This window comes from Triturus cristatus, chromosome 5_1 (genome assembly GCF_964204655.1).
Source record: "Triturus cristatus chromosome 5_1, aTriCri1.1, whole genome shotgun sequence".
In the NCBI taxonomy this organism is placed as follows: Eukaryota; Metazoa; Chordata; class Amphibia; order Caudata; family Salamandridae; genus Triturus; species Triturus cristatus.
The window spans coordinates 896,438,768-896,460,848 of record NC_140587.1 but is presented as its reverse complement, the minus strand read 5'-3'; the positions used below and the strand labels follow the sequence as shown (position 1 = coordinate 896,460,848).

Sequence of the window (22,081 nt, the reverse complement as noted above, 5' to 3'; positions counted from 1 at the left end):
CGATTGCGCAAATTACGTAACATAGGACAAATCAATAATACGTGCATACAGTCCTGGGTGTTCAGTTTACATAAATTGCACAAAGCAGAAGTGCCATGCCATTTAGATAACAGTAGATTAAGTGGAATTAAATCATAGCGTAGCAAAAACCAAAACCTACGTATCCCATGCGGTAGATTCCATAGGGCATAGGGTTGTGGCTTTTTCAACCTATAGGAGGAGATGAGAGGTTCCACATTCCTTTTATCACCAACTGATTTTTTATCGGAGAGGAAACAAAACTCCCACGAAGCCTCCTTGAGGACATATTTTAACTGCGTGGAGGAGTAGGAGAATAGAACACTTTCATCAAGTTTCAGTATCTTTACAGCCCTTCTAAAGTTGCTTACGAGTTTAGAGAACTCTTTAAAATTGCCCAAAAGTTCATTTTTGAGGAGAACTCGCAGGGTGCCATCTCCCGCTCTAGCCACACTGGCCACCCATCTTATTAGGGCGCATAGACCCTGAACCCAGGAACTCCTGAGTCCAAAGTCTAACCTCAAAGGCCCATTTAGTCAAGTGTGAGCAGCAGCTCATGCTCGCTAGTCATGACTGGCGCAGTTAGCACTATTTCTTGGCGCAAAATGCATACTCACATCCCTTTTGGACGCAAGGGGGCATTTTTGCACTACGAAAATAGCTCTAAATGCAGAATTACACTTCTTGCTTAGTTGCACATAATCTTGCTGACATTTTTGTTAATTCTTCGTAATTACCCTACGTGGAATTATGTGAGTTACGCCCACCTCAAGGCAGTTCCTGATATGCACACTCTCACCCATCCCCGCCCCCCCCCCACCCCCATGACCCACAGGAAGACATTTACTCAGAAGGAAACCTCTCGTTGCTATGTCTTGTCGCTCTATGCTTTCCTCTTCTTTCACTTGTGGCAGCCTCGTCCTGCTCGATCGCCCCAACACCAGTTCTGCAGGGCATCTTCCTGTGGAGCTGTGAGGGGTGTTTCGATAGTCCCTTAGGACCTGGCACAGAGCTTGTCCTATTGACATCTGCGTCAGCTTTGCTCTTTGTACTGCTTTTTTGATTGTTCCCATGAACCGTTCTGCCATCCCATTTGCTTGTGGCCATAGGGGAGTTATTCGTCTGTGATTGATTCCGAGGTATTCCATGAACCTTTTGAATTCCTCGCCTGAAAATGGGGGCCCATTGTCTGTCTTTAGTGTCTGTGGTGAGCCCCATGGTGCGAATACGTCGTCCAGGACTGGCAGTGTTGCATTTGCTGACGTTGACGCTACCTGCCTCACTATTGGGAATCTGGAAAATTCGTCTATTATTACCAGCAAGTAGTTTCCTGTCTCTAGAGGTCCATAGAAGTCAGCCGCCAGTTCTGTCCACACTGCCTTTGGTAGTTTGGACATTTGCAGTGGCTCCGGCTTTGATGGGGGCCCTGTTACTTGGCAGATGTGGCAGTGCATCACGGTGTCTTCCACCATGTTGTCTAGTCCCGGGAACCATACTTTTTCTCGCAGCATTTTCTTTGTTGCTACAATTCCTCGATGTGACTCATGTGCTATTTCTATTGTTTTTTTCCTCAGAGTCCGGGGTATCACAATTCGGGTGCCTCTCAACAGTATTCCATTTTCACTTTCTGAGAGTTCTTCGCTGATCTTTTTGAATGCAAGCAGTTCTTCTTTTCTCACTCCTTCTTCCCAGATGTTGTTGTTATTGACGTGCCTCCACCTTTGTTGTTTCGTCACTTTCATTATTGCTTGCATGGTGAGGTCTTTCTTTGTCTCCTGTTCCAGTTCTTCCATTGATATCGTTGCCGGTGTGTTGTGTTTGAGTGCGAAGTTTAGGTATTCCTCCGCTATTGTCGTTGCTTGAGAAACTTGTGGCAGGGGGTGCCTTGACACATAGTCAGCCGGGTTGTGTTCTTTTCCTGGTTTGTGTATTATTTTGAAGTTGTAGTCCATTAGCCGTATCCCCCACCTCTCTATCCTGGGTGGTATTTTTGCTTTTGTATTTCCGTAAATTGTTATCAGTGCTTGGTGATCTGTTATTATCGTGAAAGGCTTTCCATAGATGAACATGTGGTAGTGTTCACATGCCCATACTACCGCCAAACTCTCTTTTTCTGGCTGGGAGTATCCTTTTTCGACCTCCGATAGGCTTTTGCTTCCATAAGCTACTACATGTCTTGGTGAGTCTTTTCCTGGTTGGTGTTGCGCCAGTATTGCCCCTAACCCCACTGGGCTAGCATCTACTGTCAGTTCAGTGCACAGCCTCGGATCAAAGTATGCTAGGTGATCTACTGCCGTTACGGCCTTTCTTATCTCCTCAAATGCTTTGCTGCATTTTCCAGTCCATGCGAAAATTTGTCCTTGTTTTGTCAGTTCCCTCAGTGGTGCACTTACAGTAGCGAAGTCTTAAATGTATCTTGCACAGTAGCTTGCCAGGCCAAGAAATGACCTCACTTCTGCCACATCGCTTGGTTGTTGTGCTCTTTCTAGCGTTTTCACCTTGCTGCGATCCGGCCGCATCCCTTTCTTGGAGAAGATGTGGCCAAAGAATACTAGTTCATCTCGCTCCAGCTCACATTTCTCTTTGTTTAGTGTCAGACCCGCCTGCTCCAACTGAGAGCATACCGCTCTCAGCGCTTTGTCGTGCTCCTCGTTTGACTTTCCAAACACCAGTATGTCATCGCTGTAGTTTAGACTGTTTTTTACCGGCCGTATTACTTGTCTTACTGTCTCTTGAAATATTTCTGCAGCCGACGATACACCAAAACTCAGACGTTTGTATCTGAACAGGCCTAAGTGCGTGGAAAACGTCGTGATGTATCGAGACTGAGGATCTAGTTCTAGCTGGTGGTATCCCTTGCGCAGGTCTAGTTTAGAGAATCGCCTCATGCCTGTTAGGCAGCTGATCATATCATCAAGGTGTGGTCCGGGATGTCTCTCGCGTTCAATTGCTTTGTTTGGTATCCTCATGTCAACACATATTCTTATTTTTGACGTGTCTTTCTTAGGTACGGCCATGATCGGTGACACCCATGGCGTTGGTCCTTCTGCTGGTTCTATGATGTCTTGCTTTAGTAGTGCATCCAGTTCCTCTTCTACCTGCGGTTGCAGGTGTATTGGTACCCTCCGATGATGTTGCGCTACTTGTCTCACTGTTTCGTCAATGTGTAGTGTTATTTGCCGCCCTTTTAGCTTCCCTAGTCCTTGCAGTAGTTTGGGGTATTCGTTCAGGATGCTTCCTTTATCTGATACGTTGTAAGTCATTTCAAAAAGACCCATCATCTGAGCTGTGATGTTGCTCAATAGGCATGGCGCTGGGATGTCGCCCTTTAGCACATGAATCTCTTCCATCATCTTTTTGTCTTTGTATGTCAGTTCTTCTGTAAACTTCCCCATGTTCATTACTGGCTTCCGGGATCCCCAGGTGAATACTTCAACTCGGGACGGCCTCAAACTTGGCTTTGTCTCCATTTTTTCATATTCTGACACACACATGATGTTACACGTTGCGCCACTGTCTAGGACAAACTTTGCTTTGTGTGACCCTACACCTATTGTCACTGATTCTGTCTTTTTCATCTTGCTTTTATCTACCAGACATACACTTTCTCCGCTTTCACCCTCCTCGGCATGTTCGGTAGTGACGTCCGACATGAGATATAGTCGCCCCGTTGGTGCCTCTTCTCTTTCTTCTTCTTCTTCAGATTCTATTGAGGAACTCCTTGTTCCCGTTTCAACGTGTCGGACATGTCTGCTTGTTGATCCTCGTGGTCTTCCTGTTCTTCCTCTGTCGTTCCTGAATTGCATTCCTTGACATACACTGGCATAGTGATTTCTCCCGTTGCATTTCCGACATGTCTGACCAAACGCCGGGCACGGACCTCGATGTGGAAATTCAAGTCCGCACCTGTAGCATCTTCCTTCTGGTCGTCTCTTCACTGTTTGGTCGTTTCTGTCTTTTTTCCATCCACTTGTGCTGTTGTTGTTTGTCATTCGGTGCACTTGGTCCACTGATCGTTCTTTTCCTCTTTCCATTTCTTTTGCTTGTGCTGTCGCTCTTGCTTCTGCTCTTGCTAGTGATAGGATGTTTTCTAACGACGATTTGTTCCTTTAGAATTCTTGCGCGAAATTCTGTGTCACGGCAACCCTCAATGATGCGCAGTCTGATGGCTTGTTCGTTGTCAAATTTGTCAAACTCACAGTGTGTTACGAGTTTCCGCAGTCTCGTTGCAAAGTCATCCAGCGTTTCATCTTGTTGTTGGAACGCAATCGTGAAGGTGTATCGCTCAAAATCGACATTTCTTTGTGGGTCAAATTTATTTGTCAGGCACGCTTTTAGTTTGTTGTAGGTGGTGATTTCTTCTTTTGGCAGTGTCACTAGCAGGTCATCAACCTCATCCCCTACTAAGTTTAGGAATAGGCCTAGTTGCTTCTCTGCTATCACATCCGTCGCTTCCGTGTATCTTTCAAAACGCCTTATCCATTTCTCCCACCGTATTCCTGCTTGCGGCTCTGATCAATTGAATGATAATCGTCTGCGATATTGTGCACTTTGTCTTTCTGCCATCCTTTTCTTTGTTGCTGCTCCTTTATTTGCCTTTGCCAAAGCTTTTTTTCGTCACTTCTGGCTCTCTATATTTATTCCTTTATTCCTTTATTTATGTATTATTGTCCTTATATATTTTTTTTTATTTTTTTGTCTTTACCAATGCTTGTTTTTTCCTTTCTGGCCCTTTGCTTGCTTTTGCCAGTGCTTGTTTCTCTTTGTGGTGCTCTATTCGGCACTTTTTTCCTCTTGCCTGACCTCAAAATGGCCGCCGCGCTGTTCTGTCTGCCTATTGGCTCGTGTTGCCTGATTTTAAAATGGCCGCCGTAGTCTCGCGAGAGTTTGTTTAAAATCTCTCGCGCTTCTCCACTTACTTTCAGTTTTCTTCCGGCAAGCTTTAACACCTCGCGCTCTTCGCTTTAGAGGACCTTTGCTTAATTTATTTCCTTTGCTTGCGCTCTTACCGCTCTCAATTTTCCCGCGGCCGGGGTGGGCTCCCGCGTCGCTTCAGCTTCTACTCCCTCAGACCAGGGTGGGCTCCTGGCTCTTCAGTTTGAGGAAGTCCGCGCGATGATCGCGGATCGTCGCTGTTCTTTTCCAGTCACCTCGCGGACCAGGGTGGGCTCCTGGTTCGTCGCAGCTGCTTTTACTCTTCGGCGTCTTCCTGTCCTTCATGTATCCCGCCTTCGATCGCCAGTTGTCGTGTTCTACACAATACACGGACGTCAGGTATGGTGGATGATATCTTTATTGCTTGTCTGTACAGCGCGCTTATCTCCGCGTCCTTCCTCGTCCCCTCGTGTCCTCGACTGTTCACTGTCCCCTCCCCTCACCGGACCTGGTGTCCGGTGTCCTCTGGCCTTTGCCCTTTGCCCCGGGGTCCTAGTGCCCCTGGTCTGGTCATGACAGTAAGTATTGTTTTTCACTAATGCAGATCAAATTTTTCAAATTTCAAAAGTGGCAGTGCACTCGTTTACAAAATCCATTTGCACCTGTAAATTAGACTTACACGTGCATATAGTATTTTTTAATTGTGTCTGTGTGTCTGTCTGTGTGTGTTTCATAGTTAAACATACAGCTTTGGCAATCGTTCCCACGATGATTAATGTCATCACAATGAAGCAAGACTGGAGCAAGTTTGAATAAAATGAGCGAACACAGCATTCTGCACTGTTCAACAAGCGCAAGGAGTTTCAGTGTAAGCTGCACACTGCCAATAAACTGTGCAGTCATAATAAATTGTGCAACTTAAAGCGCCATGTTGTCCACCCAAGGGACATATTATCAAGGGGCCGCGATAATCATCGCAAATCATGCTTAGCGCGATTTTTGTTATTGCGCTCTATCGCCGGTTCACATCGCCGTGTTAACGGCGTATTTGCAACACTTTGCTGACAGGCGATGTGAAACTCGGCGATAGATGGCGATACACATCAATAGTGGCAGAATACAGCGAATTAAGAACAGCACTAATGAGAATGTTGTAAATAGGGAGATGTAGACTTAGCCATGCAATCCACCTCCCATTTACCTTATAGCTATTTTGGGATTTTTGCAGACGTAGGAATTCGTGGAAAATCGCGGTTAGTGCGGCTTTAATTATCGCTTTGCATGTTTGGGGCCGGGTTGTAAATCCCGCGTGTTTCCTTAGCAACTTTATTCATGTTGGTTTTTGAGGGAACGCCTATTTTGCATCTGATTAGCGATGTATATCGCTAAGATGCGAGGCGTCTCGTAAACGGCAGCTAACATGCGCTAATGCATGTTAGTGCTGCCTTGATGATTGTGTGATGTGTAAATAGCCGCTTTTCCGGCGCTATGTGCCAGGAAAGCAGCGATATGGCCCTTGTTAATATGCCCCCAACAAGTAAGTTAACAAGGGGCATATTTACAAGGGCCATATCTCCGCTTTTTTGGCTTTAAAGTCAAAAAAGATAAAAATATCGCCCTATTTACATGAGGGTGATAACATGCATTAGACCATGTTAGCACCCTTTTACCCGACGCCTCCCTTTGCATCTCTAATGAGATGCAAAGTAGGCGTCACTGGGCAGTACAACCTTGTAAATATCGCTGATGTACACTTCACGTTATTTATAAGGCTGCTCAAGCATTTTAGCAGACGTTAGTTTTTGGAGAAAACAGCTGTTTTCTCCAAAAACTAACGTCTGCTAAAATGCAGACTTAGCTATACTTACCATTGGGGGTGGATTATGCTGATACGACCACAGGGTCGTATCAGCAAGGTTACCGCCGTTTTCCATGGAACATCGCTGGAAAAACATCGATGTTCCATGGAAAACATCGCTATCGCTGGGAAATTATCGCCGTTGTGCTATGCGTTGTTAACACAACGCTAGCATGGCAACAATTTCCTGCAATATCCAGCGATAACATTTTTCTGGCTGAGAGGGGCCAGCGATAATTATCGCTGCCGCTTGTTAATATGCCCCCAAATGTTCTTTGTAACGCCACTAATTTAGGTTGAATACTTTTCAACTAACTTTAGCAGTTTTTGTCATTAAAGTGTACTGATTTGAGATGCAGGATAGTCATGGAGAAAAGGCATTTGCTATTTTCTGGTCCCACAAGCAGGTTGTTTTTTTTATTCCCCCTTGAAAGTTTATTTTTAAACTCTCGACTTGTCTCACACGCAGCTTTGTGCCACGCTAGTAGATTTCAGAGAACCCGAAAGCTTTAAATGGAAACTCTTCACTTGCCCAACAATGTCTCTCGTCTATTTTTAGAAAGTTTAACCATAAACAGCAACATTTAACCCACTTTCCTTGAACACGGTGTTTTTTCATTCCATTATATCCGCATAAAGCATCTAATTCAGTCATTTTGCTCGACCTAATATAAGCCCAATTAGCGTTTAGAAGCTGAGCCGATAAAAGGATGAATAGGCGCTCACCTGTTTTTTTCCCCGAGCCGCTGGGTTCACCTCGCTGCGCGCCATTGTGTCACTGGTTAAAAGAAAAGCAGCCTGTGTGTGTGTGTGAATCTTTCCCATCCTTATGAAGTGCCCCTCGTCTTCCACCGTGCCTTGAGGTTCCAAACTCCATTCATTCGCAAAGCTTTCAAGATAAATAAATAAAAAAACATCGAATTTGACAAGTTTCTCGTAGTTCAGTAGGTTCACTTTTTAACAGTGGACTCGCCCGACGCGCTTCTCCAAAAGTGTTGTTATAACATATTTTACGAGTATATTCTTTTATCACATTGGTAATGAGTTCCCCTTTCCTCATTGTACGTAAAATGTATGATAGAAATATTCACCTGAACAGGGACAAGCCCATCTCAGGATCCAACTACACCGTTACTGTAGGGCAAACCTGATCCCACAGAGCACAGTTCTCTGTTAGGAAAACCCAGTAACCCGCTTTTCAAACAGCAGGCAGTGAGAAGAGGCTAATCGCCTCATTTAAAATTTGGTATATGGGGTATTCCGACAAAACCCGGCAGCTTTCAACACCGTGAGAGATAGGACGTGCTATATAAAATTAATATCCTGTCACCGCATGACAAGTGGCATAGACTAATATGCAGTTGAAATATGGCATCCACCATGTTTTTGATGGAGTATTCTATCCCCAAACTCTGAGTAGAGGATTGTCAGTTAAATCGCTTTTTTACCACAAAGCTTGTATTAGTCCCCGTTGATTGTAGTTCTGTTTTCAACAGCAATTAGTTTATCAGGCTACTTTGGAAATGGAGAAGGTGATTTGAAGAGCGCAAGGACACTGCAGTCAGAGATGACCAGTTAGTCAGAGGTCACTATGTGCCCTGAGTCATTGAACATATTAAAACGAGAGAACAGTAGAGAAAGATTTATGGTAAGGGGGGGCATGGCCAGCAGGCCAAGTGGTGGACGCTCCTCGCTGAGCTCCCAACCACCTAACCGAAGCGGCCAGAATACTCAGCGCTCGCGGGTATTGCGGATGACATACGTACACCCATTGTTCCCCCAGTGCCAAGGGGAGTACTCAATATCCAACTCCTGGCGCTGACAGATTGAAGGCAGAAGCCCAAATCAGAGGCCTCTGTAATGGGCCTCGTGGATGAGGCAGCCTTAGCGCCGCAGCTTGGAATGAGTGCAGACATACACAGCAACTTAGGTGCAGGCAAAAACCCTGTGTGGTCTTTGCCCGTTTATCATATATCGTCTAGCCATGCCTGGCCAGAGAATGTTACTGGTTGCTACTTCCAGGTCACACCAGCACCGCGAGGTTGCTGCTAGGATAATTTCATCCCTCCCCAACTTTGCATTGACCTTCGTCCTGGTGTTCAACAGACAAAGTCTTTGAGTATTTTGCTTGGTGGTATATTTGGCCTCAAGTTGTAACGCAGAGGGTGGGAGCAGCTGCTCCCCTCTCCAGACCTTGGCTCACGCTGGGGGTCTGTCTCAGCGCTTTCTGTGGTACTCAGCAGCTCAATTGTGGAGTCGGTCGAGGCACTTTCCCCTGGGTGAAGCTGTAGCCCTGAATCATCCCAGGTGGCGACTTAATCTACTGACTGGGTAGTTTTTTGGCTGTGGCGATCTACCCTTTGGAACCACAATACATTCCTTGTGACAACCTCGTGCCCTCTCTTGGCGGTGATCATGGTGCCACTCAAGTGGGAGGCTGTCATGTACCAGGTTCAAAGGGAGCCTGGAAGGTCTATCCTGGTTGTCGATCTATTACTAGCACAAGGTCCCCCAGTAGGAGCTGACGAAGTTTAGTACGCCTCTTCAGGCTGGGATATTTGTTAGTCCGGGTGAGCCTGGCTTAGGCATAAGCTGGCTGGTACTGGGTTGGTTTCCACTGGCTGGAAACAGGGATAGTGTCTCGCCGATGTCCGTTCAGCATCAGGTACCAGGGGCACCACTGTGTGGTCAAGTGGGGTGTTACCTGGTACTCTCTCAGAAAGGGGTAAAAGCTAAGTTCATGGTTAGTGCCTTCAGCCATTGCAATCCGGAGGGCTTTGTTTAGTGTATGCTTCGCCATTAGCTTTGTTCAGTGTTCTGCTTCGCCATTAGCTTGCGGCCACTAGGGGGATGACACAGCTGTGCTTGATGCCGAGGGTTGTGATCAGATCTTTGAATTCAGCTCCTTGAAATGGTGGTCAATTGTCTGGTTTTATCTCTTTGGGGAGCCCCAGTAGGGCGTAGTTCTTCTCAAGCATCGGGCGACATTGGAGAAAGCTGTTGATTCTATTACCTCAACTATGGGGTATTTTAAATAGCTGTTGATTATTACGGCGGTGATCTGTCTGACTCGAAAACTCCTGAAGTCGAGGCTTATTTTGGACCATGGGACTGTACATAGTTCCTCTGTGATGATCGGATCGGAGTCTCTTGGGTGTATGTGAGTTGGCACTATGGACACTGTTGTACAAATTCATCTACTGCAGCTTCCAGCCCTGAGAACCAGATTTTCTCCCTCATCCGGGACTTCATCCGGACGGGACCTTGGTGGCCTTCATGGGCTAAAGTTGTCACTCCGTCCTCGAGACTCTCAGAAATTACGATCCACGTTCTGTGCAATATTAGTCCATCTGCTGTGTCGCTTCCGTCAAGGGTGTCAGCTTCCCTTTCGACGATGAAAAAAGTTTTTGTGACTTCCTGGTCTTCTGCTTTTATTTGAACGGTCATCTTCCCTTTGAGTGGCAATGGTAATAGGCTTCCCTACGTGAAGATCTTAGTATTAGTTGGGGACAGAGGTGTGCATGGTTGGAGACGTCAGCACTGTTGGACCCTGAAATGGAGGTCTCTAGTTGGCAGGTTGTTACCCTGTCCAAGTAGAGACCCTTCTTCCTATTCAGCATAAGGGGATACACTTCTAAAATAATCCATGCTCACCCCTTTGCTAGCTTGACATGAGCAGTCAGGCTTATCTCAAAAGCAGTGTGTAAAGCATTTGCACATAACCAGCAGTAATACAGAGAAAACACTACAAAAGGACAACACATCAGTTTTAGAAAAGTATTCAATATTTTATCTTTGCAAAACAAGACCAAAAATGATGAAAATCCATCATATAGTTCTTAGAAATATTAATAAGCAAAGATAGACTTTCACTGCACACAAATGGGCTGGAAGCCGCCTTAAAAAGATCTACAGTAGACATCCCTTCCTTTCCTCCAGCTGTACTCCCAGTCCTGGCATATGCATACGACACTGTACTCATACCCAGAACAGGCATAGCGCTTCAACATCTAATAAATGCCTATGTGAATTTCATGTTATCATTGGACCTAAAAGTAAATGAATCAAATCTTTAATGTTGGTGTCAGGATCGCTCCCCTCTAAAAAATGACCATCTTTGTATATTGGGACACGCAAATTAACAATTGTGGAGACCTTTTCTTATCTAGGAGTCGTTTTGATAGCAAACAGTCCTGGTCACACATGGTGGGTAGTAGAGCGCTATCTATTTTTTTTTGGAAAACATTTTTATTGGCATTTATAAACAGTTATACACTTAGGCACAGGCGATAGCGCTATTAACATATAAGCTTTTATATCAGGAGCGCCCATTCGCATCCCTTTCGGTCTCTCAATCTCGTGGGCCCTCGGGCTTCTCGCCTCTACCCTGAGTCGGGCTGCAGGCATGTGTCCGGGATCTGCCTCTGGGTATGCCCTACTGGAGCGCGCAGGGATCGCCTCGCCGCTTGGGGGCCGTGCAATGTGAGTAATCCCCTGTAAGGGGTATCGTAGAGGCTATAGGGTTGCAGCCATTAACGAACCGTCAACTAACTGGGGACAGAGAAACTAGGGAAAAGGGGTGCACTATGTCGCAGATCATGAATACTTGTAGCTGTGTGCCTGAGAGCTGGACCATCGTGTGGGACAAAGTCGGGGTGGTCGCGGATGCGGAGGAGGGGAGGGAGTCAGGGGAGGCGGGAGCATCGAGCATTGCCTATGGGGGACCTGGCGGTGGGACCTGTGGTGTCTGCCTCTGCGAGTCACCGGGTGCTTGGACTGCCTGCGCATTTCCCGGGGTGGGCTCCGGAGTCGTGGGCGCCCCCGGGGGTCTATCAGTCTTGAACTCGCCACAGCTGCTGTTTCCTGCGCGAAAGCGTGCATTAACATGGCCCATGGCATGGAGATCGGGTGTTTGCGCATCCCCCGGGCCTCCTCCGTTCTGAGTGTTGTTTCCTCCGCCTTACCCCACTTCTTGACTGCTCCCACCCATGCCGCTAGAGGGGGCCCCCCCGGCGTCTTCCAATGCATAGCGATGCATTGTTTGGCTAGGAGCAACACCAGGAAAGCAAATCTCCTTTCCACCTTCTGTTGTTTATGTCGCCTATGGATACCCAGTGCACACGCCTCCCATGTGTCCAGGTCCTGTAACCCCGTAACCGTTTTAAGGGCAGTATGTATCGTGTGCCAATAACTATAAAGCGTCGGACAATCCCAAAACATGTGCTTAAACGAGGCAGCGGGCTCCATGCATCTGGGGCAACCGAACACACCGTCGGGGAAATATTTCTGCAGCTTTTCGGGGGTGAGATACGCCCTGTGTAGTATATGCAACTGTATGTTCTTAAACCGGTAATTGCGGGACACTTTTTTAGTGTATTCAAGGGCCCTAGTCCACTCCCTATCATGTAGAGGCCTTTGGAAGTCGTCTTCCCAGTGTTCTCTGAGGGGCGCCAGCGTAGGACTCCGCAGGGTCCGTACAGCTTTGTAGATCCAAGTGACAAGATGGCGGCCTGACCCCATCTGCAGTATCGCATGGATGACCGGGTGCGTGGGGGGTTCCGTGTCGATGATACGCCACTGCCTGCGGCAGTCCGTGAGAAGTTGCCTATGCCGTAGGAACTGCCCCCTGGGAAGCTCGAAGTCCCCGACCAGTGCATCGAAGGTCTGCAAGCCCTCCCGGAGAACAGCATACCCACCTCCGTCACAGCATGATCCGTCCACACCTGCAGCATTCGCTCTGTGTAATACGCCCGACCCCTGGGGAGCCCCACCAACGGCAGCAGCGGGGAGTACAGGGGAGTATCCCGGCTAAGTCGGTGAACACGCGCCAGGCAGGCACGCGCTGTCATGACCTGGAGGGGCCGGGATAGCGGCGGTGTTGAACCTGGCAGCAGCATGCGATGGACAGTGGGGGTTTGAATCCACCCCGTCTCAGTGATCAGCTCCTCTTGTGCCCGGCCTGCCGTCCAACGCGACACCCACTGTAATTGGGCGGCAAGGAAATATGCCTCGAATGAGGGAGCCGCTAACCCACCCTGGTCAAGGGGTAATTGCAGTTTTGCCAGGGCTATACGCCGGCGGCCGTTGCCCCATATGAGGGTCCCAAGCAGGGTATCCAGCTCACGGAACAGGGATTGCGGCGGAACCACCGGAAGATTGGAGAAGATGTAAAGCAGGTGCGGGACCAGGATCATTTTTGCGATGGCTATCTTTCCCGTGACAGCCAAGTGGAGACCCTTCCAGAAATGGACCAAGGATCGGATGCTACCCATCAGCATGCGGTAATTCCCCTCATAGATATCTTGCGGCGTATGATATAGCTTAACGCCGAGATATAGAACCGCTTGGGGGCTCCACGAGATATCAACGTCCCCTATTCGTATCGGACCCTGGGGCACGACTTGTGTTAAGGGATAGACTGTGGACTTGGCCCAATTCACCCTAAGGCCCGTCACCTCCGCAAAATCATGCAGGATGCGTGATATAGGGGACAAATCAGCCGTAACGTCCCGGACATATATGAGTACGTCATCAGCGTACAGTGATACTGCGTGGGTAGAATAGCCTATCGGGATGCCCCACTCCTCACCCGCCCCACGCAACAGGATCGCCAGCGGTTCCATAGCCAACGCGAAGAGCAGGGGGGAGAGAGGACACCCCTGCCTGGTACCACGCCGGATCGGGAAGGAGTCCGAAATGAGGGGGCCTATACGTGCTCTGGAACTGGGCGAGGAGTAGCTGAGCCGAGTGTAGGCCTGCAGTTTGGGCCCTAAGCCCATGCGTTGCAGGACCTGAAACAGATAGGCCCAGGAGAGCATGTCAAACGCTTTTTCGAGGTCTAGCACCAGAAACGCTGCCCGGGGGAACCGTTCCCGCACCTGGTCCTGCACGTGGAACAACCGTCGGATGTTAGAAGAGGTGTGCCTACCAGGCACGAATCCGCTCTGATCTGGGTGGACAAGCCATGGGAGGATCGTGGTGTACCTGTCTGCCAGGGCCTTCCCGTAGATTTTGTAATCCACTGACAATAGGGTTATGGGTCGGTAGGAGCCCAGCTGATGCGGGTCTCTATCTGGTTTAAGGAGGGAGACTATAACGGATTCGCGCATGGGTTGAGGTAGGACCCCGCGTCTAGAGCTGCCTGGAACTGTAATTCTAGTTGAGGGACTAACTGGGACACAAAGGTCTGGTAAAATTCGAGTGGGAAGCCATCCAGGCCGGGGGCCTTGTGAGTGGCTAGCGCCTTCATAGCGTGCCGAATCTCGGCCGCCTTGAGAGGGCGATCTAGGTCTATACGTGTGTCACGGTCTATGTGGGGAAGCCGAATACGATCCAGGAATTCAGCCAGGACTTCATCCGATACCGGGGGATGGGGGCTAGTGTACAAGTGCGTGTTATGCGTTTGAAAGGCCTTGAGTATCTGACCCTGCGAATACACCAGGGTGCCCTGGGCGTCACGAATGGCTGTGATGGTCGGGAGGCTCGAGTCCCGCTTTATGAGCCACGCCAATAGTGTGCCCGCGCGGTCGCCTTCTGTGTGAGCCCTAGCCGCGTATGCCGCGAAATTAAACCGGCGCATGCTTGCCAACGCTGCTGAGTACGCAGTCTCGGCACTAGCTATCTCTGCCGGTGTGGCTTTAGTCTCCTTAGTAAGCGTGGCCAGTGCCTTTTCCGCCCGCTGAATGTCCCCTTCCAGAACCCGCCGGACCCCGCAATATGACGAATGCAATTACCACGCATTACGACCTTAAAAGCATTCCATTCCAAAGCTTGCGTACTGGCCGTGCCGGCGTTCTCCCGGAAATAGTGACTAATGTGATCCGCCAAGGTTTGTCGGAAGACCGGGACTTCAAGACTGTCCCTAGGGAGGCGCCAAGCAGGGACGGGGGAATGCGGCGGGCGCCATTGCAGTGTTATCGTGTGGGCGTCATGATCTGATATAGTTCTACCCAAGTAGTCAGCGTCTAGAACGGTAGAGAGGATGGTGGGGGAACAAAGGAAACAGTCCAGACGCACTCTAAGATTATGCGGTCTGGAGTGGAACGAATAAAGTTTAGCGGTTGGGTTCCGAGTCCGCCAAGCATCTGCCAGAGACCAATGGCGCATCCAGGTTGTGAACCGTTTTGCCTGCGTTACAATGGGGGAGGTTGGAAGGGGCGGGTGGGATCTGTCTAAGGTTATGTCTTGTACGCAGTTGTAATCGCCCCCCAAGATCCACGGCACCTGTGTGTATGTGCTTAAGGGGTTGGATAGCGTGTCCCAGAATTTGGTTTGATCAATGTTCGGCCCATAAATGCTGCCTAGTAATACCGTCTGGCCGTCTAACCGACCGAGTAATAGGACATAGCGACCCTCCGGGTCTATTACGTGTGATAATTCCTGAAAAGGGACTCCCGGGCGCACCCATATGAGGGCACCGCGGGCGAATGCGGAATAAGTTGTGGCATAAAGGGTTCCCCGCCAGCGTCTACGCAATTTCGCCACCTCCCCCGCCGTTAGGTGTGTCTCCTGCAGGAATGCAATTTGTGCCTGGTGACGCTTGATGTATGCGTATATGAAGTATCGCTTGCGCGCCGTATGCATACCTCGCACATTCAGGGTAAGAATTGTGGTTTTACCGGCGTGTGCCATCAGTGCGTGTGTCTAGTGCATGTCGCAGGACGAGTCAGCCGGGTCCCCCAGGGGCCCCCGGCCCCGATCCATCCGCCCCGCGGTTCCAGCACATCAGTGCAGCAGTTCGGCGGCTTGTGGGTAGGGACACAGTGCAGAAGGTGTGCGTGGGAAGGGAAGGGGAAACTGGGGTGAGGCGAATGCAACTTGCCCCAACGCGGGGGACATATCGCCAAGTACGATACGTCCAAACTGACTCCCGAATTGCACGAGAGCATTAACCTATTAGTGAAGGGGGGTCGGCTGGCGTCTGCTGAGGGTTCTACGCGCGGGCTATGCGCAGTATCTATGGCTAACCACTGGGCAATTTAAGCGCTTCTGGGGATGAGGATGCCCGAGGCAGCGGGGGGAACACCAGGAGCGCTGGGACGGCAAATGCCCGGGGCGGAGAGTATCTCCCCATGCTGTGAATGTACGGCACGCTAAATGGAGCCAGTCATATCAGGTCGTCCGCTGTTCGCGGGGTGACTGAAGGCAGAGCCCCCGAGTCCACTCCAGACTGTATCGCCTCACTGTCCTCCTCCTCCTCTGATGTGAAGACATGGGGGGCACACTCCAAGTCCGTTGCCGGGGAAGCCGGGCACAGGCACGCCGCCGCTTTTAGGGCCTGGCGCTGTTCCTGGACGATCTGCTCCAAGTCCGGGGACCCCAAAGTGTGTGACGGCCCCCGGGGGTTCCTGGGCGGTGTCGTCTCCGCGAGCGCTGCCTCCTGGGTCCCCCAGCGCTCGCGTGTTGTTCCTGAGGGCGCCCAGTCTGCCGACCCACAGTAGGGTTCTGGTCTGCCCAGTCGTACGCCTCCTCAGGTGTTGTAAAGAAGTGGGTAACACCGCCGTGGATGATCTTCAGGCGGGCCGGGAATAGGAGAGAGTACTGTATTTTTTCTTCCCTAAGGCGCCGTTTCACCTCCAGAAAGTACGCCCTTTGGCGTTGGACTGCACGTGAGTAGTCGGGAAAGATCATGATAGTTTTATTCTCGATGCGTAGCGGGCCTGCCTGCCGAGCCGCCCGAAGTACCGCATCCCGGTCCCTGAAGTGGAGGAATTTGGCCAACATCGGGCGAGGCGGGGCTCCCGGCTGCGGTCGGCGAGCCGGGACGCGGTGCGCCCTCTCAACAGAGAAGTATGCTGTGCGGTCGTCACTAGGGGTGAACGATTTAGTCCAGGTCTCAACGTACTCCACCGCATCAGCTCGTTCAATGCCCTCCAGCAGCCCGAGGACGCGAATGTTGCAGCGTCGCGACCGCCCCTCCAGGTCATCGACGCGTTCTTCCATGGTGGACATGCGACCCATCAAAGCGTGCATCGAGTCCCGGTGCGTGTCCACCATAGGTTGGATGTCGGCGACCGCTTTTGCGTTGTCCGTGACTCTATCCGCTAGTTTACGGTGGTCATCGCGGAGGAGACTGACGTCCGTAGTTAGGGTGCCCAGCTGCTGCTCCAAGGAGAGTCGCGACTGTTCAATCGCCGCCAGGACCTGATCCAGTTTTGTCGACAAGGATGGCTCCCCACTCGATCCTGCGGCCACCGGGGCCCCTCCACGCGCACCGGCCAGGACACCTGATGCTGCCCCGGGGGTTGACAGCACTGCCCTAGACTTGCCCATGACGGCCACCGGGAGGGCTCCTGCAGGCGCAGAGCGGGCGCTGTATCAGAGCAAGGTGTGGTCGTGACCGGCCCTGGGCCCTCCGGCGCTCCGCTGCGACGCGTCGTCACCAGGCACTGTTGCTGGGCCGTATCGCCTGTGAGGTAGGCGGGGTTGCGGAGGGCAGAGCAGCCGTTCGAGTGGCGGAGGTCACCCACCAGGCCGTCGCCAGTCCCCCCTCGTCTGCGGCAAGGTCCTCTCTCCGTGTATCCCCAGGACAGACTCTTCCGCCTGGTCGGCTATGCCCCTTCAGGGAGACTGCGTTGGCGTCAGTGCCTCACGGGTCCCTCGCCTTCTCCCCCGTACTCCAACCGGACCCCTGGGGGGTCGCCGCCGTTTCTGCGATGCCCGGGTAGCACCTCCGGGTCCTAGGGACTGGTGCGCAACACTCCACGGCCTCGCCGCTCCCCCACCCAGGTCGCTACACCGGGACGCCACAGGCCGCCATGTTTAGGTCAGGCAAACGTCCCCGCAGCCACCAGAGGCCTCCTCACGCTGGAGTCACCCCCCCCGGCGCCGCTCTCAATCCTGTGCATCTCTGCGCGGGCCCACCTGTATCTCGGCCTCCAGCGTCCCGCAGCGCGGCCGCCTCCTGGTCTCCTGCAGATCGCAGCGCAGCCGCTCTGGCCGACAGTGGTCGCAGCCCTCGCTGGCCGATGCCTGCATCCACGACACCCCTCTCCGGGTCTCTTCTTGTCGCACCTCTGCTCCTTGGGTGCCCCGGCTCGCCGCGAATGTCCTCCACACGGGGGGGGTATGGGGGGCTCACCGGCACTCACGGAGCATTGGGACCCACGGTCCGCCACGGTATTGCCCCGCCTCCGTGCAATCCACTCCCGGGGCAGCCGAACAACCACCGCGGGGGTACGGGATCTCCACCTCCGGCGCTCCGATCTCTGCCTCGTAGTACGTCAGTGATTGCGGCGAGGCCGGGCGGGTGCCATTTTACGATCAGCACCTCCTCGTCAGAGCGGCCCCCACGCTCGCCGAATTCCTGGCACCCAAGGTCCGTTCCACCACCGGGTCGTCGGCACCGGACTCCCCGCGCATCAGGGCAGTTCCAGAGGTTGGTAAGGGTCCTCCAGACTCAACGAGAGCAGGCGAGGTGAAAGCCCGATCTCGGAGCCTCAGCAAGATGCGTCCGTCTGGGTGGCCATCTTAGCCACGCCCCTCAAGTAGAGCGCTATCTATGGAGCGTACTTCTGCAGCAGTCCTTAAATTTACCAAGATATTGGGCTCAAAACCTTTAGCTACTGTAAAAAGATCTATAGCGCCAAAACGATAGTGGCCACAATATATGGGGCAGGGGTGTGGGGTATAGCGCCAATAGCTTCTCTCTAGAAGATAGAGAATGCTTTCCTTAAGAGGGTTGCATCGCTCCCTCACTCATTCCCCAACTATGTCACCCACTTAGAGTTGGACATACCCTATGTCTCTGACTTGGCGAAACTAGCTCTGATTATCCTGTGTATATCAATTTGAAAGAGAGACACAGTGGACCTTAACCAGTCCATCGTTCAAAATTGCCTTTCACTTGACGAAGCACATAAAATTCCTTGGCTAGAGTACGTAAAATCTACTTTGCACTCCCTAGGTGCACCTGAACTATACACAAGCCCGAGCTATTGTTCCATCTTTCCCAAAAAGATGTTAAAGGAACTTTTCCTAACAAAGGCAGCATATGAGAGGAAGGAATCGCATTGTATAAGAACAATGGTAAAACTTTAGAATCTGATTTCACCTCTGATGAAGGGTGAATACTCTTATTTGGATGGTGTTAGAAATTTACATTATAGTTTTATCCTTTTAAGGTTTTGTGCCAATCTAATACCTCTGATGTTAGGTTTTCCTGCCAAAAAGTATTCTTTTAGTGACCTAGACCTATGCCCATGTGGTAATTTATCTGTATAATCTTACCTTCACCTTTTTTTCTACTGCCACTTTTATAAAGAACAGAGAATTAAATACATCTTACCTCTTTTGAGCGGCATAATTTGAATCAATTTTGTATTGCCTAGTTTATTCTTAAGACGCTTCAAGATTCTCATGTCTGTTTTTGTGTAGTATCATTTCTTTGGGCTTGCAAATGAAGGAGGCATTTTTTATTAGGCTTAACTGTTTAAGTTTTAAAGTCTCTCCTTAGATAATATTTGCGCCACAGCATGGTATTTTGGTTTTAACAAATTATTTAATAATTAATGGGTGTGCATTGCATCTGAAATGATTTTTCCACTGTATCTTTTGCATAAATTATCCAAGTCTAATCTACTGCACTTATTGCACTTGGAACTGTACAAAGGTGGGCTATGTAACACCCCTATTTGATTATTGGTTTTAAACTAATTTTAATGTATTATGAAATAAGATCTATTGTTTTTAATGTATATTTTTATGATCTATGCTTTCAATATAGATCGAATAAAGTTTAAATTAAATTAGACTTACACTACAGTTCCTTGAAGTTGATATCTCCGCCTGGGGCTATCACGGCATCATGAACAACAAATCCAAACAGTTCAGGCTGATCGGCATTGTGGACCAACTACGGGGTCAGGAAGACCCACAAAACAGTACCTTTAGAAATGTAGGGTGTCGTGGGCCTCGAGGTGAGCCTCGAAGAGCCGCCGTTGGTAGGCGTCTGTTACGGAGGTCAGTGCAGGAGTTGTCAGGTCCTTGAAGTCACACGCGTTGCAGATCAAACTCCGTGCGGTTGAAGTCGGGAGCGCTAGCATCGGTGGGCATCAGAGCTGCAGTGCGAAGTGCAGCAGTGTGTGGTGCGGTGCCCTCAGGTCCCGGTGCAGGCAGCGGCTTGGTGATGATGTCTAGCGGCATCTGTAAGACCGGGCTGCGGTACAAAGTGATGCAGTGCCCGTCGCTGTGCTAACAGGTCATGATGCCAACAGCGGCATCATCCTTACTGATGTGCTGTCATTGGCTGACAAAACGGAGTCGATGGTGCCATTGTCGGTAGGCCAAGGTTGTGGAGTGGGATGGGGTGGTGCATTGTGTAATTTATTAACGATGTCCTCAAACCACGGTGCAAGCAGATGCGTCTATGTTGGTGTGGAGCATCGTCGTCGGTGATTCCTGGGTGGCTGTGTGAAGTGAGGTGGTGTTAAGTGCTGTGCCCACATGCCACAGTGCAAGCAGCGGCTCAATGGCAGCATCAGGTGGCATTGTCGGGTTGTTTTTCTTTCTGTTGCAGCACAAAACACACAGTTCCCAGTGCTGGTAGCAGATGAACTTGAAGTCTTTGCTGTTCCTGAGACTTTTTGAACAGGGAACAAGTTCTACCTCAAGCCCTTGGAGAAGTTGCAGAAAGTTCAGGCCAGTCCTTTCTCTGCCCAAGACAGAAGCAGCCACTGCATGCCAATACAGCAAAGCACACAGCAAAGTGGTAGTTCCTCCTCACAGCTTCTCCAGGTATTGTTCCTCACAGGTTCCTTAATCCAAAATAATTCTAAACTCGTGGGGTCAGGGCACCACTATTTATATCACATGTTCTCTTTGTGGCATGGGTGTCTGAGCTCAGTCCAAGCCAGCATTGTGCAGAGGAGACACTGCCTATTCAGGTGCTAGTGAAAACTCCTCCCACCACTCTAAATGCAGACCAGGCCTATTCAGGCCAGCTATGAGTCACCCATGAAAATGAGGACTCACTTCAACACCCCTTGTGACTGTCTACAGAGAATCCCCAGCCCCTGTCACTCCAAACCCAGACAGTCAATTCACAAAGCAGCAGAGGAACACAGAATGGTTAACCAAGAAAATACCTACTTTCTAATTTCAGATTGTACTAATGTTTTGTATATATTTGATGGTGTTTTTTAAGTAACACTTTGTAAAAAGATTTTGATCACTAAAAACAACACTATAAAAAAGAGACAAAAGAGACAAAAGAAACAGCTGCACTGTGACTTCCTGTACAGTAATGCCCTCTTCCAGCTAAGAGATTCAAATACTCCTTAAGTTCATTATTAATTAATTTCACCAAGCTATTTCTATTGCTCTACTGCCAGAGGTGTCAAATTGTAAGTTGCTTTCCTGAAAAACGTTTGAATTGTTCCTGCCAGAACAGTTTTTTTGTTATATGAAATATGTATGGTGTAGCCTAGGCTCTAGAAGGTTATATGGGCTCCCTGCCTTCTTTGTTCTTGGTCTTACTTTCTAAAAGTGTCATTTTCAAACACACATTTTAAAAACCATCTCCCTTTCTGAGTTCAGAGAGCCTAAACTCAATTTCTCAATTTTGTCCCAATGGAAAGTCATACTTGCAAGATGTTAGAAAGGTGTTAGCCTATGGGACAAATAGCCTTGCAATAGTGAAAAATGAAATTGGCAGTATTTCACTATTAGGACATGTCACACACACCAGGACATGTCCTACCTTTCACATACACTGCACCCTGCCTAGAGGAGTACGTTGGGTATAACTGAGGGGTGCCTTACATGTAAGAAAAGGGAAGGCTAGGGCCTGGCAAGTGGAAGCACTTGCTAGGTCGGCATGGCAGTAAAAACTGTGCACTGACACTACAGTGGCAGGTCTGAGGCACATTTGTAAGGCTACTTGTGTGAATAGCACAGTCAGTGCTGCAGCCCTCTAGCAGCATTTGATTCCCAGGTCCTGGGCACACACAGTGCGCTATACTAGGGACTTAGTAGTAAATCAAATAAGCCAAACATGGAAACACCAATCCATAAACTCAATTTATATGGCGAGAATATGCACTTTAGCACTGAACAGCAGTGGTAAGGTGCCCAGAGTCCTAAAATCAACAAAAATGAGGTCTAAGAGAGGAGGACAAAAATAAAAAAGTCTATGGACAAACCTGCTGAAAAAGCCAAGTCTAACAAACCCCCATTACTTTTACAGAGGCTCCGGTGCCAATGAGACCTTTGATGCCGAAGCCTGTGATCTCGACTATGCATGTAGGTTGTGGCCATCTACCGCGTTTGAGATCACCTGTGAATGAGATGAAAAATACTTCCTCTTCATCATCCGGGGAGGAGTCTTCTATC

The 22,081-nt window shown here is 49.7% G+C and overlaps 1 protein-coding gene across 1 annotated transcript in view; it reads right to left on the bottom strand.

The window, feature by feature from the left end:
- The window catches only part of LOC146831579 (1,25-dihydroxyvitamin D(3) 24-hydroxylase, mitochondrial-like), a 185,818-nt gene extending 182,147 nt beyond the window's left edge, over positions 1-3,671 (bottom strand). The window contains exons 1-2 of the mRNA XM_085603949.1: positions 2,909-3,671; positions 2,517-2,809 (exon numbers count right to left, since the gene is read on the bottom strand). Coding sequence (XP_085460075.1) covers positions 2,517-2,809; positions 2,909-3,671 — 1,056 coding nt within the window. The remainder of the gene's footprint in view (positions 1-2,516; positions 2,810-2,908) is intronic.
- Positions 3,672-22,081: the final 18,410 nt, after the last annotated feature.